The 15,094-nt window shown below is 43.8% G+C and overlaps 1 protein-coding gene across 1 annotated transcript in view; it reads left to right on the forward strand.

Moving 5' to 3' along the window:
- Nucleotides 1–15,094, forward strand: part of MTUS2 (microtubule associated tumor suppressor candidate 2) — a gene marked incomplete at its 5' end in the record, with an annotated part of 160,396 nt that overhangs the window by 128,361 nt on the left and 16,941 nt on the right. The window contains 2 exons of the mRNA XM_010184549.1: nt 6,868–6,934; nt 13,197–13,411. Coding sequence (XP_010182851.1) covers nt 6,868–6,934; nt 13,197–13,411 — 282 coding nt within the window. The remainder of the gene's footprint in view (nt 1–6,867; nt 6,935–13,196; nt 13,412–15,094) is intronic.

Here is a 15,094-nt window from a genome sequence, read left to right on the forward strand (position 1 = left end):
CCCCGCGGACCTGCCTGAGCCTCTGCCTCTGGCGGCGCCCGGGTAGCCACCCTCCCCTCCACTCTCCCAGCTCCGCGCCGCGGGCATTCCCCGGCGCCCCGGGAGGCATCAGGTAGCCCAGGGGACCGCGCCCAGCCCCGGCGTGAGGGGGCGCGACGGCTCTTTTTGATAGTGGCATCGCCCGGGGCTCGCCCTCCGGCTCCGGGCGAGGCTGGGGGGGGTCCTGCCAGGATGGGCCAATGCTGCTCCAAGTGTTTTTCCCGCGTTCGGTGCCAGGACGAGACGGTACTTTTGCCTCTTTTTATCCTTTAGGGAAAGGGCACGAACCCCTTACCGCCGCAGAGCCTGCGCAGCTGCTTCCAGCCGGCGCCGGTGGAGTGTGAGCATCCCGGGGTGGAGGAGAGGGGAACGGGGCTGCTCTTAGTTACGGTGCGCTGAGCTCTCGGTCAGCAGGGACGAGTCTGGCTGCAGCTTTCCCATGCACTGCAGTGCCTTACATAATTTTATCCTGCAGTCGGAATGTAAAGGTCGGCTTTTCGTGAAACAAGAAGTGACCGGTGACATCTTCTGTAGTAACAGCTGGCTTGATTTCTTGTTAAGCTTTTCATACATTTTTAATAACCTTGTGGAGTACAAGTTATAAAGGAAACTTGCACGGAGTTTTAAAGTTTGAAGAAAGATTATTCAACCTCTGGCTATCCTAAAGTTTTTGCCTCTCTAATGATGCTCCTTTCTCACAGAGGATTGATCCTCCAATCTAAGAGAAGTGAAACAAGGCCAAACTGCATGGTTTTTTTATGTCAGGGTCAATCTAAATCAAATTCCCAGGCACCGAAATGGGTCACGTAACAAAAACCTCAGTGCAGAGGTAAGTACATATCTACAGGTAGCAGGTGAATAGCATGTGTGAGAGAAGTTGTGGGACATATCTAACACATACCTTTTCACACTGTTCTTCTGGAAATTTCCCTGGATTTTAAGTATGTACAGAAGAGGGAGAGAATGAACATATGCATTTAATTTACTTAATAGAAAAATATCCTGGCAGAAACACATGCTTGTGCAGTATATTTTGTTAGAATTTGGCTTTTTAAAATATTCATATACTCTAATAAAAAGCTGAGAGTATCTCAAATTTACATAATAGTGTGTTCAAATATAGCCTGCTAACCAGGTTAAGAAAAAATGTATGGCTTAATATAAAACTTGTTAAAGTACAGTCACTGGAGGATGTCTAGGTGCTCGTAAACTTTAACCTGAAGAGTATTATAAGAGGGGCTTACATGATAACCAGCATGATTGAAACAGCAGTGTTAAAACACCTGTTTTTTGAAGGAAGACTGTAAATAATTTTGAACATCAGCTGCAGTGGGATTCTGTTATTGCTTCTACAAGTATCATCTGAAATATTTATTGCTACAAGAGAATTCCCAATGTATATGCTTCTTTTTCCAATGATAATATAAGGCCTTGCCGCAGGGAACTCTGAATAAAGCATAACAGTGACTAAGCACCATTTGCAGGTCAGTCTTTTTTTTTAATATTTTAAAAGCATTGGATACAGAAAAGATATCCTGAAGGAGCAGGTTTAATAACAAGTGCCACAGAGCATCTGTGTGCAGTGTGTATTTTTAGGTAAAAGTAGAGAACTTGGAAGTGTTCATGGAGATACTGTACATTTATTTGGACTTGAGAATATAAGCAGACATATAAGTTGGCTGGGAGGAGAGAAATGTTGATTTGGGGAGTTAAGTACAGTCTCCTATGTTTACTTCCCAGCTTCAGTTGAACTCCTATGTGAGTCTGGGCCATTTTCTGATGTTCCTTGTCTGATCTGACCCATTTGTGCAGTGGATCTACTGTTACTTACCTATTGTTAAAAAGTACCTGGGGGTTTAATTAATTAACATTTCTAATGAATTATTATCTCTCAGGAGTTTGCAGTTCTCAGAGGAGAGATACTCTAAAGCAAAGCTCAGTTCTACCTCCCCATCCCACAATTATTCCTGGTCCAAAGTAAAATCTTGACCTGTCTCCCTGAGGATGTCTCCTCCAGGAGGTCTATCTGTCAGCTGAAGCTCCGTGTAGCTAAAGCAGAGCCTGTCATAGAATCACAGAATGGTTTGGGTTGGAAGGTACCTTTAAAGGGCATTTAGGTCCAACTCCTCTGCCATGAGCTGGGACATACCCAACTAGACCAGGTTGTTCAGAGGCCCATCCAGCCTCTACCTCCAGGCCATCACCATTACTTGTCTTCTTTGTCTGGACAGCACCAGCATCTTGCCCATCCTCAGGCCTGTATCATGGCATTTTACCAAGTGTTTTTTTCAGGTCCTCACACACAGTTATATCTGAATCCTGCAGATACTTTTATGAACGACACTCCTAATTTTTGTCCACTGTTATTTAATTGGACAAATTCCTCCTTCCTTCCTACCTCTCTGCCTACCTGCCTGACTACCTGCCAGTTTTTCTGGAGATGCTTGCATGTTGCACCAATATAGTCTTACCTCAGTCTATCTTGAGAGAGTTTTGAGTTAAATGGAGAACACATAAATGCCATTTTCAATGACTGCTTCACTTGCTGAAATGCAGTCCGACATTAAGCCTTTCATGGGAGAGGTATTGGGAGGTCTTATGTTATAAAGCTGATGATAGGAAAAAGAGTCGCTCCTGTGTCTTCTATTCAACAGAGCAGTAATTTAAGCACAGAGCAAACATATAATTCTACCTGTGCTACTCTATTTTTCCTTCTGTCTAAGGAGATGGGACATATTCCAGACATAAGACTTAATCATTGTGTTGTAGAGTACAGGAATGAGGAAGGTTTCCTTCAGTTCCATCATGAGTGTAATTTTATTTTATGAAAATTACTTCAGTATCAGGGTCATTTCTTGGGGTGCAGCCAATGGAAGATCTTTCTCATCAGTTTTCCAAGCAATAGTGAAATCCATCATTCATTAAAAGTAACTGAAAAATTAATGCAGCATTTTAATTTGTAAAAAACTCACTGTTTTGCTTTTATATTTTGGCCAGGAAAAATAATCCCAAATAGCATTGAAGCTTTTTTTTTCTCTTTTGCCATTTAACTGCTACACTGAAACTCTGGATATTTGCACAATCTCCTTACAGAGTCTCTGATCTTTTCACCCACTGGAAATGGCTGTGTCACTGGTATGTTTGTTGAGCCTTTTTAAACCTGAGTTGGATTTGGCCCTTAGTCACTCACCCTCAATGGCTTGACTCCAACCTATGCCTAGTAAAGGATACCTACAAAGCTCCTTTGCACTGGTCAGACCACACTTTGAGTACTGTGTCAAATTTTGGTCCCTGCTATACAAAAAAGATGCGGACAGGTTGGAAAGGGTACAGAGAAGGGCCACGACGATGACCAGAGGACTGGGAGACCTGCTGAATGAAGAAAAGCTGAGAAAAATGGGCCTGTTCAGCCTTGGGAAGAGAAGGCTTAGAGGGGGCCTTATCTCGATGTACCAGTATGTAAAGGGTGGCTACCAAGAAGATGGAGACTCCTTTTTCACAAGGAGTCACATGAAGAAGACGAGTGGTAGTGAACACAAGTTGCTTGGCTTTTTTACCATGTGATCAATCAGACACTGGAACAATCTCCCAGGGGAAGTGGTGAATTCCCCTACATTGGTCAGTTTTAAGAGTCAGCTTGACAGGGTGCTGACTCATCTCATTTAAACTATACTTTTACCTTGAGAGGCTGGACTAGATGAACCTTGTCAGCCCTTCCAACCTGGCATTCTATGATTCTATGATTCTATGATATGCTGAGCCTGATGGACACAAAACTCTTGGGAGGGCAGCGAAGGTTCCTGCTTGCCCTGTCTTCTCTTTCTAGTACTTTGTTGACATAAATATTAATGAAGATTGATTAAATCAATGGGATATCCCATTAACTTGGTTTCTTATACATTTGTTTTGGCAGATTTTTCCTTGCGTGCTTGTGAATTTTCTAATTGCTTTGATGTTTTGACATTGGACCTATATGAATCTCAGCATTGGACCTGATAGCTTTACATTCTAACGTCAGATCCAGTTTTGCTCTACTGTAACATTTGATTTCCTAAGCGCTGGCATTCCCAGCTGCACTGACACTGGAGTGCTGGTTTTCTGCAGAGCCCCATTGATGATAACAAGGAGAGGCTTTTTCATTTCATATTAATGTTGTGTTCACACTGGTTGCAGGAACGTGTGCAGTCCAAACCTATCACGTTACACTGACAAAGCAGGTTACGGTAACAGAAAACATCAGGGATTTGTAAGTTCACTGAGCATCCAGGAGGCCACGAGGCTGATATGATGATTAGCCAAAACTGCACCTTTCCTCTCTTGCAGAAGAGGAAGATAAGTACTTGTGCTGTTGCTCTCTAAGAGAACCTTCTGAGGGACTAGCTGAGACCTTGGCACTGAGGGCAACCTTTGCATATCTGACCTCCCAGCAAACATAAATATGAGGTCCCGAAGAGCAGTCAGAAAGCTCTAACCAAAATGAAATACAAGCTAAATAATGAAATACAATGCAAGAAGTATTGACAGGGCGGGAAGATGACAGCGAAGGCACCTGAGATGTGCCAACAGCAATGCTTGAGATAGCCCCAGAGGCTCTGGAAACCGCAGCCTCAGCATGGTGGGAGGCAACCAGGAGGTCCGCTGACCTGGTGGAGTGGTGTCCATGCTGGAGTCTGAGTTACAGGATAGCATTTGTAAGCTGGCAGCATGGCGATTCTCCGTTCTTTTGGGGAAAGTCTCACCACCAAGTGTCCTCAAGGGTAGGATAAACCTCATCTAAGATAAAACATAATGTAAAAAAAGGAGTCTGTAAAATTTCTTATGGGGGATCAAAATTTTAACATCTTTTTATTTCCTAGGATATTATTTTTTTACTTGCTTTTCATTTCCTTCATATAAGTAGAATAGTGACAATCCCACAGAGCTGTGCTTGTCTGTAGGTGCTGGCAGTGATTTGTACAGAGCTCCCTTGCTTTAAATTGTTTTTGTGCACATTCCTTCAAGGGCACCAGTCCTGGCGATCTGTCAAGAACACTTCTCAAAATTACTCCAGTGAGTTCAGCAGACAGTATAGGCAGACACAGTGATATTCTCCAAAAGGGGAAACCTTATCTCTGTAAGACTGGTGGTTTAGGAATCTGTGTGAAGGTTCTGCTTTTTTAACATACCAGGCTGTATTTATCTACACCTTTTTTTTTCATAGCTTTTTATTTATTTTTTTTAAACTAACCCCAGCACAGAACAACCCACTCTATTTTACTCTGAGCCTAATGCAGTCGGTCAGGACTGGGGACTCTGCAGTCCTGACGCACACCCCCTGTGCATTACTCAGCAATGTATGGAGCTGGCTGTCTGGAGGAGCTCAGCCTTGCGTGTCTGGCTTCTTCTCATAGCTGAGTAAGAAAGATGTCCACATCACCTGGGTCTCCACGGGCACCCAAGGCTCTCAAATCAGCTCAGTTAATCACTGCTTACAGCAAAACTTCCCAGAAAGTGTGTCCCTTGGATCTGGCAGAAATCATCCCCAAAAAACAGTGCATAAGGGATTTAAATTTCAGATTCCAGTTTCCTGGTATTATAAAAAAAAAGCTGTTGTGTTATTTCTCTTAACAGAATTGAGCATTAGACGCAGGAAAAATAAGCACAAACATTAAGCTCTGAAATAATTTTTTTTTCCAGCTTTTGTTTTGGTAAGACAGAACTTATTTGCTATCCTATTTGCTCTGTATTCTGCTGCTGAACTAATCCTTTCTATGCCCTAGGTTTTTATTAGCCTTGCTTGCTTATTACTGAAATATTTACTTTCTAGGACTCCTTTTAATTCTATTTGCTACTACACTGCCTTTTCTCTTGAATATAATTTTTCTGTAGTGTCATTTAGAGATTCTTGGCCTTTTCTAACCTGGCACATATTTATAGAAGCCTGATCTAGTTTTCCTAATCATTAGTGATCTTCCCAGCAGGATAAATTTCTTTGTCTTCTTCCTAATGTGATTCAGGATACATTCTAATTTAAAGTGCCCTTGTGCTTGAACCATTATGCTGGGATTTATTGTACTAAACCAAACTCCAGTAGATTTTCCCGAGGCTTTTCTTTGTCGGTTTGCACAGCACTCATGAGACGTCTGCTGGCAAAGGCCTTGCGCTTTAGTAATAACACCTTAGCATTGTTAATGTAAATATGTTTCCCTTTTCCTTTGGCCAGCTCATCTGTTTTAATTCCTTAAGTATTCAGATTTCTTTTGAGACAGGTTGAGGAAAGGAGCTCTTGTTCTTTACAAACAATAAAATACCAGAAATAAATGTGGAAATAGACATTTACATCAGCCATTAGTGGTGTCTCAGTGGGTATGCCCACCATGCCTAGAATGGTGTAAATACAGTAACCTGCTCTGCAAATCTGACTGAGTGAACATATTACTATGTTTAGAGGTGGTTAAATGCAGGCATAAATAGATGAAGATGGTATAACAGAATTAATAAAACCATCTTGTACATGCAGTCCATCCATAAATGATAAACAGATTGAACACAAAATGATAGAAAAATACAAAAGCCTTTTTAGATAAATGTGAGTAAATAGAGTATTTTGTGCTGTTCTGTGCACCTGAGTGTGTGTACATATATTCATGGAGATACAAGGTATCTGTAGCCAGTGTAAGCTTGATTTACAAACTGAATGAGTTCATTATAATCCTTCACAATAAAAAGAAAAAAAGAAAAAAATCTGAGGAATTAATCTAATCTGCTTTACTAAATGAACATGTGAAAGTGTTTATCTGGGATAAACCTGAGGTCTATACGTATTTATCTCTCTTTTTCGTTAAACAGAATGAAAATGCCCTTGTGAAAATAAAGGAGTTAGGAGTCGAGCTTGCAAAGATCAGGGATGAAGTTGGTAAGTAGTATAAGCAGAGTAACAACAAAGTTATTTTCTAGCTTTACACAAAAGCAGTTATTCCCTGTGAGCTGATCTTGGGGTACCTGCATACATGTGACGAGATGTCTTCTGAAGTCCAGCAGCAAGGGGTTTTGTGGCTTTGCAGGGAACCGTGATTTTACCTCTTTGATGTGGAGATGAGTCCCTCACCACACATACTGTGCATCCCCTTTACTAGACAAATTGTTCTTCATAAATCCTGAGAACACCTTGAGCACCCAAAGGTGTTGGAACCACTGATGGCTGGAGCTCTGGACAGGGGGACCTCTCTGCTTTCCCTGCATGTGGGAGCGCAGGTGCTGGGCACACATTAAGCACAGATATTGTCACATGGTGGGAGGGTGACTTGGTCCACAAAGGGCGGCTCAGGCCAAACTCCCATGAGATGGACAGAACTGCAGATCCTCCCTGTGCTTCATCTTCACCTTGCCTATGACACCACATGGCAGAAAAGCTGAGCACAGCACTTTTCTGATGCCAAACAGCTTGTGCTCTCCACTGTGCCTATCTGAAATTTTTCGGCTGATCATCATTTCATAGAGACCTTTGTTGTTCCCAAGGCCAAAGGATATTGCAGCAGTAGCAAAACAGCATGTGTAGTTATTCCCTGATGCCAGCCTTTGCATCCTCACAGCTCTCACAGAGGAGTTGTTGCCACTGGTGCATTCTTTAGGCAGGGCACATCAGAAGCTCTCAATTGAATATCCACTTCTCATTTGAAAGCCCTACCTCTTTCTAGTGGGTTGGGTCTGCTCATTTTCATTAATGCTTTTGCAAGTGGCAGTATCATGGGAAGGAAAGTGAGGTACAAGTGGTAGTTCTGACTTGTCTCTGTCACTTTGATAAGTAGTCTCTCATTAATTTAAAAATAACCAGTCCAGTTAAATAGCATGAGTGTTGATCAGAAATTCCTGATTTCTCATGTGTAAATTCACCATGTCAGACTCATTGATGCAAATGACTGGATGAATCAGTAAAACAAGGCTGGGCTAGCCAAGGTTGATACAGGCAGTGTATCCAACATTTAGCTGTTCAGACAATAACTCTAATTCAGAATTATGATCTAGGTGCTGAATGTGCTCGGTTTTGAAAGCACAAGTCTTTGTTAACTTCAACAGAAACTGCAGGATTCTGCTATACAAAGCAATTAAACTGTAAAATATAATCCACTGTTCAGAAAAGTCAGAATATATTTTTAAGGAAATCTCTTTCGGTAAAACCACTGCTGAAGCAGTAACAGTGATGGAACATGTGTAAAACAGCCTGTGGAGACCTACACCCTTCAGGAGTCAGGCAAAATATTTAGGTCCACCTTTACCCCCAGCACTGCTATGAAGTATCACACTTCGCCTGAAACCAGCATGCAGTGACATAGGAAAGTGCTTCTCCCTTTACAGCCCTGAGGACGAATGTGGCCTCTATAAACGCTGAGGGACTTGTTATTTTACGTAATAATATTCGCTCATGTGTTTTGCTAGAAATACCAAAGCTAGAAAAACATGACAAGCAATCGTCCTACACTGAAGACATCCATCTTTATAAATTATAAATATAAGCACATTTCAGCTGCAACATGGAGACTCCTGGAATAAAGAGATTTTGAACACCAGCTGTTTCCCTTCAAACTAATGGAAATTAAATTTCAGAATTACCTGCTGCTTTGCTGTCAGACAAATTACATGTGAAGTGGATTGAGAGGAGGGATGGAGATGCATAGAAACATAGATGAATGCAAGTTGATCAGATGTCAAGTTTTAAATTTGTATTATCTATATTCTTGAGAATTTGAAAGCCAAAGCCTGTGTGCTGCTTGCTCTTGGATATGTCTCCTGGTTGGAGGACCATTAACCTGAGTGAGGTGGCTGTGATTTGTCTATGAATCTGCAGCCAAGGTTCAGGAGGAAGAGCAGAGTACTCAGAGCTTGCCATCACTTTTGGGCAAAGAGCCCATTTCTTATGTCAGAAGCTGATGGTCCCTGTGCAAGGCCACATGACGCCAGCCCTCCTGTTCCCACAGGAGTTACCCTCCCAAATGCAGAGTGCCAGGGCTGGGGAGGCTGGGCTGCAGAGAGTTTGTGCGAGAGGATCATATCCTTAGTGACATTTCCCTTTCCCTCACCCTCCCAACCCAGCCTGAAATGGGTTTTGCTCATCTGTTGCACACTGTAAAAGCCACTCGATGCTCAGGGAGTAGGGAAGCAAGGGCAGCCACTGTCATTTAACCCAGCATGCTGTTATCCCAGGAAATGCCATGTTATATCTATCATTTCCAACCTGTAAGCATCAATTAAAATACCTACAGAGAAGGAAAAATAAAAACCGGGTTATAACTCCTCTCGATGGCAGCTGAGAGCAGTTGGGCTCTGCTTGTCCTGTCTCATGTCAGTAATATATTTATATAAGTTTTCTTAGTGATTATTATTTCTTTTTTTCTGCAAGAGGAGCTCACTATTACAGTATCCATATTCTAATGGCTGAAAGCAAAATTCAGTCTTCTCCAGCAACATTAGCAGGTGATAGAGAGCAGCCCTGTGGAAAAGGACTTGGGGGTACTGGTGGACAAAAAGCTGGACATGAGCTGGCAACGTGCACTTGCAGCCCAGAAGGCCAACCGCATCCTGGGCTGCATCACAAGAAGTGTGATCAGCAGGACGACAGAGGTGATTCTGCCCCTCTACTCTGCTCTGATAAAACCTCACCTGAAGTACTGTGTCCAGCTTTGGAGCCCTCAAGGACGTGGAAATGACGGAGTGGGTCCAGAACAGGGCCACAAAAATTATCAGAGAGCTGGAGCACCTCCCCTACGAGGACCGGCTGAGAGGGTTGAGGTTGTTCAGCCTGGAGAAGAGAAGGCTCCAGGGGGACCTTATAGACTTTCCTGAAGGGGCGTACAAGAAAGCTTGGGAGGGACTGCTTACAAGGGCGTGTAGCGACAGATCAAGGGCCAATGGTTTTAAACTAGAGCAGGGCAGATTTAGACTAGACATTAGGAAGAAGTTTTTCACCATGAGGGTGGTGAAACACTGACACAGGTTGCCCAATGAGGTAGTGGAGGCCCTATCCCTGGAGATATTCAAGGTCAGGCTTGACGGGGCTCTGAGCAACCTGATCTGGTAACATTGACCCTGCTCAGTGCAGGGGTGTTGGACTGGATGACCTCTAAAGTTCCCTTCCAACACATCACATTCTATGATTCTATGATTCTGTTTGGGCATCTGTTGTTGGGGCCTTGCAGGAGGTAACCCAGACTGGTTCACCAGAACCCCCTGCTGAAGTTACAGCTGGTTGACCGCTGGCTCCAGCAAGGCAAGCTCTCCCATGCTGGTTCCTGCTCCCCAGATGGGTAAGGGAGCCACAAACCTTGTACTGGACTGCACAGATGTCACCTTCTGCTACTCCCATCCCAGTAGAGCCAGGCCTAAATGTCCATCTCCTGTCTAAGAAGAGATTCAGTCTTTCCTCACCACTTGAGTTCTTGGTCTCATTTGTCTTATTCTGGAGCACTCTGGTAGGGATCACTCCTTCTTGTCAGAGGTGTCTGATATTCAATATAGGGCATATTTCCTGGGCAATGGCCTCATTTTCTGCCTCAAATAACATTGTTGGGTGTCTGGAAAATGTGCCATGAAGACACTCCTTCCCTGCTTTCCTCTTCCCTCCATTTTGCACCTGCATCAGGGTTTGATTTGCAAGATGCAAAGAGTTTTGTGTTTTAGGCTACAGATACTGTTTCAGATGAACTTTCATTTGTTTAGAGCATGTCATTTCATTGCCCAGCCCTCCCTGTGTGCTGGGTAATCTCATTAGAGAGGCTGAAGAGAGACAGGGTTCATTACAGCTCCAATTTAAAGCTTAAGTAAATTTGAATTCTACTGAACACAAAGCTGCAAGAGTTACCCCTTGTCCTCCAGCTCTGGGATTGCTTTGCATGCCAAAGAAAATCAAGAAGTAAAAAGCAAGAAAAAGGGTTTAGACCTATAATCCAAACCACCAGGAGACAAGATATTTCAGCTAATGACCTTATAAACTGGGCTGTTTATTTTGGGTATAAGGCAGGTGGGAAAGCTTTTTATGTGCTGCTGCTGCAGTGCTAAGTGCACAGGTTCAGGCTCACTTTCACTCTTTCTGTAAGGAACAGAGAGCTTGAAAGTCCCTCTCAGTGCTCCGGAAAACATCAGGATCAGAGCAGAACCCCAGTAGTGACATCTGTCTGGGCATCCTGAGCAAGTCTGGAGATTGTTGTCCAGTAAGTGTGAAAGCAGAGCTCCAAACAGGGTGAAAAATCACTGTGTGGGGAAGGGGATGGATAGCTTGGGTGCCCAAACCACCTTACATGGATACAACTAACATGACCTGTGGTCACAGCAGTAGTTGACTTTGATAAATTGTTACTATCCTGAAAAAAATGAGCATAGTCTGACACCACAGTAGGAAGAGACAGGAAAACATGGGAGGGGGTTTGCCAGATGTTGAGCAAATATATGGTCATAGGATAAATATGTTTTTGAAACATTCAGAAGTTGTCTACCAAGGGAGATCACAGAATCAAAGAAACACAGAATCACAGAATATTAGGAGTTGGAAGGGACCTCGAAAGATCATCCAGTCCAACCTCCCTGCCAGAGCAGGATCACCTAGACTAGGTCACACAGGAACGTGTCCAGGTGGGTTTTGAATGTCTCCAGAGAAGGAGACTCCATAACCTCTCTGGGCAGCCTGGTCCAGTGCTCTGTCACCCTTACAGTAAAAAGTTTTTCCTCACGTTCACATGGAACCTCCTATGCTCCAGCTTGCTCCCATTGCCCCTTGTCCTATCATTTGACATCAGATAGCTTCTTCCAATTCACTGCTTTACAATGCCATACAGGTCTGTGAGTGGCGCGTGCATTTTGAAAGGCAAAGGAAGAATGAGTGGCTAATACAGACGGTATATTCAAAAGGTGTTAATTTTTCTAAACTAGCTATGGGTCTAAATAAGAAAGAAGGTCTAGCATTGCCATTAAAAACATATTTCTTCTTCTCTAGTGTTGTTTTGAATGGTGGTTTTAGTCACTTGCCATCTGTTAGATCTTTTCAAGTGAGCAAAGTTGCTCACTAAATGTAATCTGGCTGACTTTGTCCAAATTACATTAGGTCTTCAATATCTGAATTGTTTGCAATTATTCTTCAGCAAAAGGCCAGGGGTGCAGTGTTCATGACACTGCTGTTCTGGGACCCAGTGAACAATATAGGTGAAGAACCACATGAGGAAATAGCCTGAACATTCCTGACTTCATGGAACTGTCAGAGTTGCACCTCTTGAAACTAATTGTAGACATGGTTGTGAATTCAGACGTGGTCACTCAGTTAGTTCAGAAAAATAAAGCTTTCATATTTTCAGATTGCCTTCAGTACCAGCCTCTCATTTGCGTCCTCTGATTCCATGAAGCACACAAGATAGTGACTTGAATCTAAAAATATTTCAAGCAAGTGTGCCTTAATGGATTCAAGAGGTACTCGATGTTGCTGGTGAGAAAGACAGTTTTATGGGGTGAGCAGCTTCTAACAGCTGGAAAATGACATGTGTGAGATGCATCTCCTCCTGGTCAAGTGATCAATCACACCCCCTGCAAGCACGTGTGAAGGATGTGCCTTGAGAGCCCAGGCAGCTTCTGCCTTCCTGGCACATAGCTGGAAGTGAGGACTTAGCCACGACTGTGGCTTGAGAGAAGGAGGTGAGAAAAATCTTGTGTCCCGGTTGAAAGGCTTTCTATCAGGTGATTGTCTCACATGCTGTTTTTTATATCCAAGTAAAAGCAAAAGCCCCAAAGCCTTGATTTGTGGATCCAAGACTGTGCTGGTCAAGAAGGGACATCCAGTTACCCTTCAAGTCCATGGAGTTCCCTGCTGCTGCTGCTGCTGCTGCTGCTGCTGCTGCTACTACTACTAATACTACTATTCTTATTGTTAATAATAATAACAACAACAACAATAATATCCCAGTTTTTCATAGGCTTCTACAAACTCTGCCAGTGCCTCTATTTAAACAAATGCACATGTATATGTTTATGAGAGAGAAGGACAGAGAGAGAAGTGACAGCAAGCACTTGTTGATGGCTGATATTCATGGGAGCTCCAGTGTTGACGAGAACCACTATGCTCACTGCTGTACTAAAAGATCTGATGCCACCATTTGCCCATGAGGGGTTGAGACCCTGCCTGTATGGTCTTGTCTCCACAGACCTCAACACAGCGAGATGGAAGAAACTACAGAGCGAGAAGGAGGAGCTGGAGAGGTGCTTTGAGGAGGAGGTAAAGCAGCTTCGCAGGCAGCAGCAGGAGGAGCTGCAGGCACTGGAGCAGCGGCTGCAGGAGGAATACAACACCAAGAGGGAGAGCCTGCAGGAGCAACACAGGCTGCAGCTGGAGCAAGTCAAATTGCAGCATCAGGACCAGGTCAGTCTCTACCTGTTCCCTTTGAGGAGTAGACCATGCCAGTACCAAATGGATTTAGCTAATGAAATATATCGAACACTCCAACATGAACACACTGGTGACGAACTTATGGCTGGGAAAATATATTCCTGACCATCTTCACTGCTTTTCCTCACTATTATTTCTATTGGTATTTCTACATAATGGTTCATTACATTGCCATGTCTTATCTTCGCATGTTTCCAGGTGTTTTACAACACAAGTATTAAGACTATCAATGCTCTCCACAAATACTTGCTCCCCAATCCACCTATTGTAGTCACTTTATATGAAACCAAGGGTTGAACAAGAATCTGCTCAACACAGGTAAGGCCATCAGAGTCCTGTCGATCATGATTTGCAATGCTGGTTAAAGGGCAGTACAGTGAAGTGATAGGGACCACGCAACACGTAGCCTAAACATCAAGCAGGTGATACACTCCAGATTCCCTGATTGGTGCTCCACTCTTCAGTCTAAATCTCATAGATTGTACATGCCAATTGTTCCTCCCTGCTTTGCTTTCTGTATGTAGGTAGGAATACTCTCACATGCAGCTACTTTCATCTTATTTTTAACAGCTGTAGTGAACAAACAGTGTAACTCACCTACGGGCACCTTTCATATGGCAGCAGAACATCCTGCTCTGGATTATGGCAATAATGCCTTCACCTGGCCTTTTCCTATTTTGCATTCAGTGAGCAGCAGATACAGTTCTGTTTCTTCCAGCTGCAACTCTTACCCATTGCTCAGCACATTTGCGAGGGCTTTTCTCATGCGAGCATCTGCTGCACTTAGGTGTGCTCTGCAATCTGTGCCAGCGGGCTCTGACATGCTGCAGCCCCCGCTGTGCCACCCAGGCATCTGATGCAGTGCAAGGGCCAGTTGTCTGCGAAATGTGAGGCCAGCCAACAGATCTGCTCTTTGCCAGCATCATTCTCTCCAACCTGGGGATATTGCCAGTGCCCAGGGCGTCTGGAGGTGGTGGAGGGTGAATTTTTTTACTCTCTGAGGCAAAATCAATTGGCAGAAATAGCGCAGTGCAGATGTGGTCCATGAGATGGATGGATGGATGTGACCAAAGGTCAAGAAAATGGTTTTGTTTCTGCATGCTCTATATCTCAGGGTATCTCCAGTGTGCACTTCAGGGCTGCAGTCTGAAGCTGCAGCCTGTGGCCCAGGCTACAGAGCTGCTGCTCACCCCTGCTCATGTCTGGGGAGCAGGGCTGACAGCAGGCCCTGTAGTGAGGTGCAGAGCGCAGACATGGCTCATGCAGTCCCCAGGGATAATGACAGCGCCTGCTGCGGGCTCAGAAGCAAACCAGCCCTATCAGCAGAGCCTATGCCCAAGATAATTTAGACCATTTAAGAGGTAAAGGCTGGTGCGGCAGTGTGTGGCCATAGCTGAAGCATCTCCAGAAACCAGGGAAAAGGGAGAGAAGAGAGCACCAACACAGCACAGCAGAGGCAGCACCTCACTGTCTTTAAGGTCAACTATTTGTAAAAAAGAAAATGACACCATTTACTGCCTGTACTTTTAATTGCTGTGCCTGCTCGTTGTTACTGATTTGCAGGTTTTTAACATGCAACACAAAGGTTTTATGCGACTGGGTTGTTTTGTCCTTTACAAAATACCTTTTTCTGAGTGCATTGATTTTCAAAGATGC

This window comes from Mesitornis unicolor, unplaced genomic scaffold (assembly GCF_000695765.1).
Source record: "Mesitornis unicolor isolate BGI_N332 unplaced genomic scaffold, ASM69576v1 scaffold3835, whole genome shotgun sequence".
Taxonomy (NCBI): domain Eukaryota; kingdom Metazoa; phylum Chordata; class Aves; order Mesitornithiformes; family Mesitornithidae; genus Mesitornis; species Mesitornis unicolor.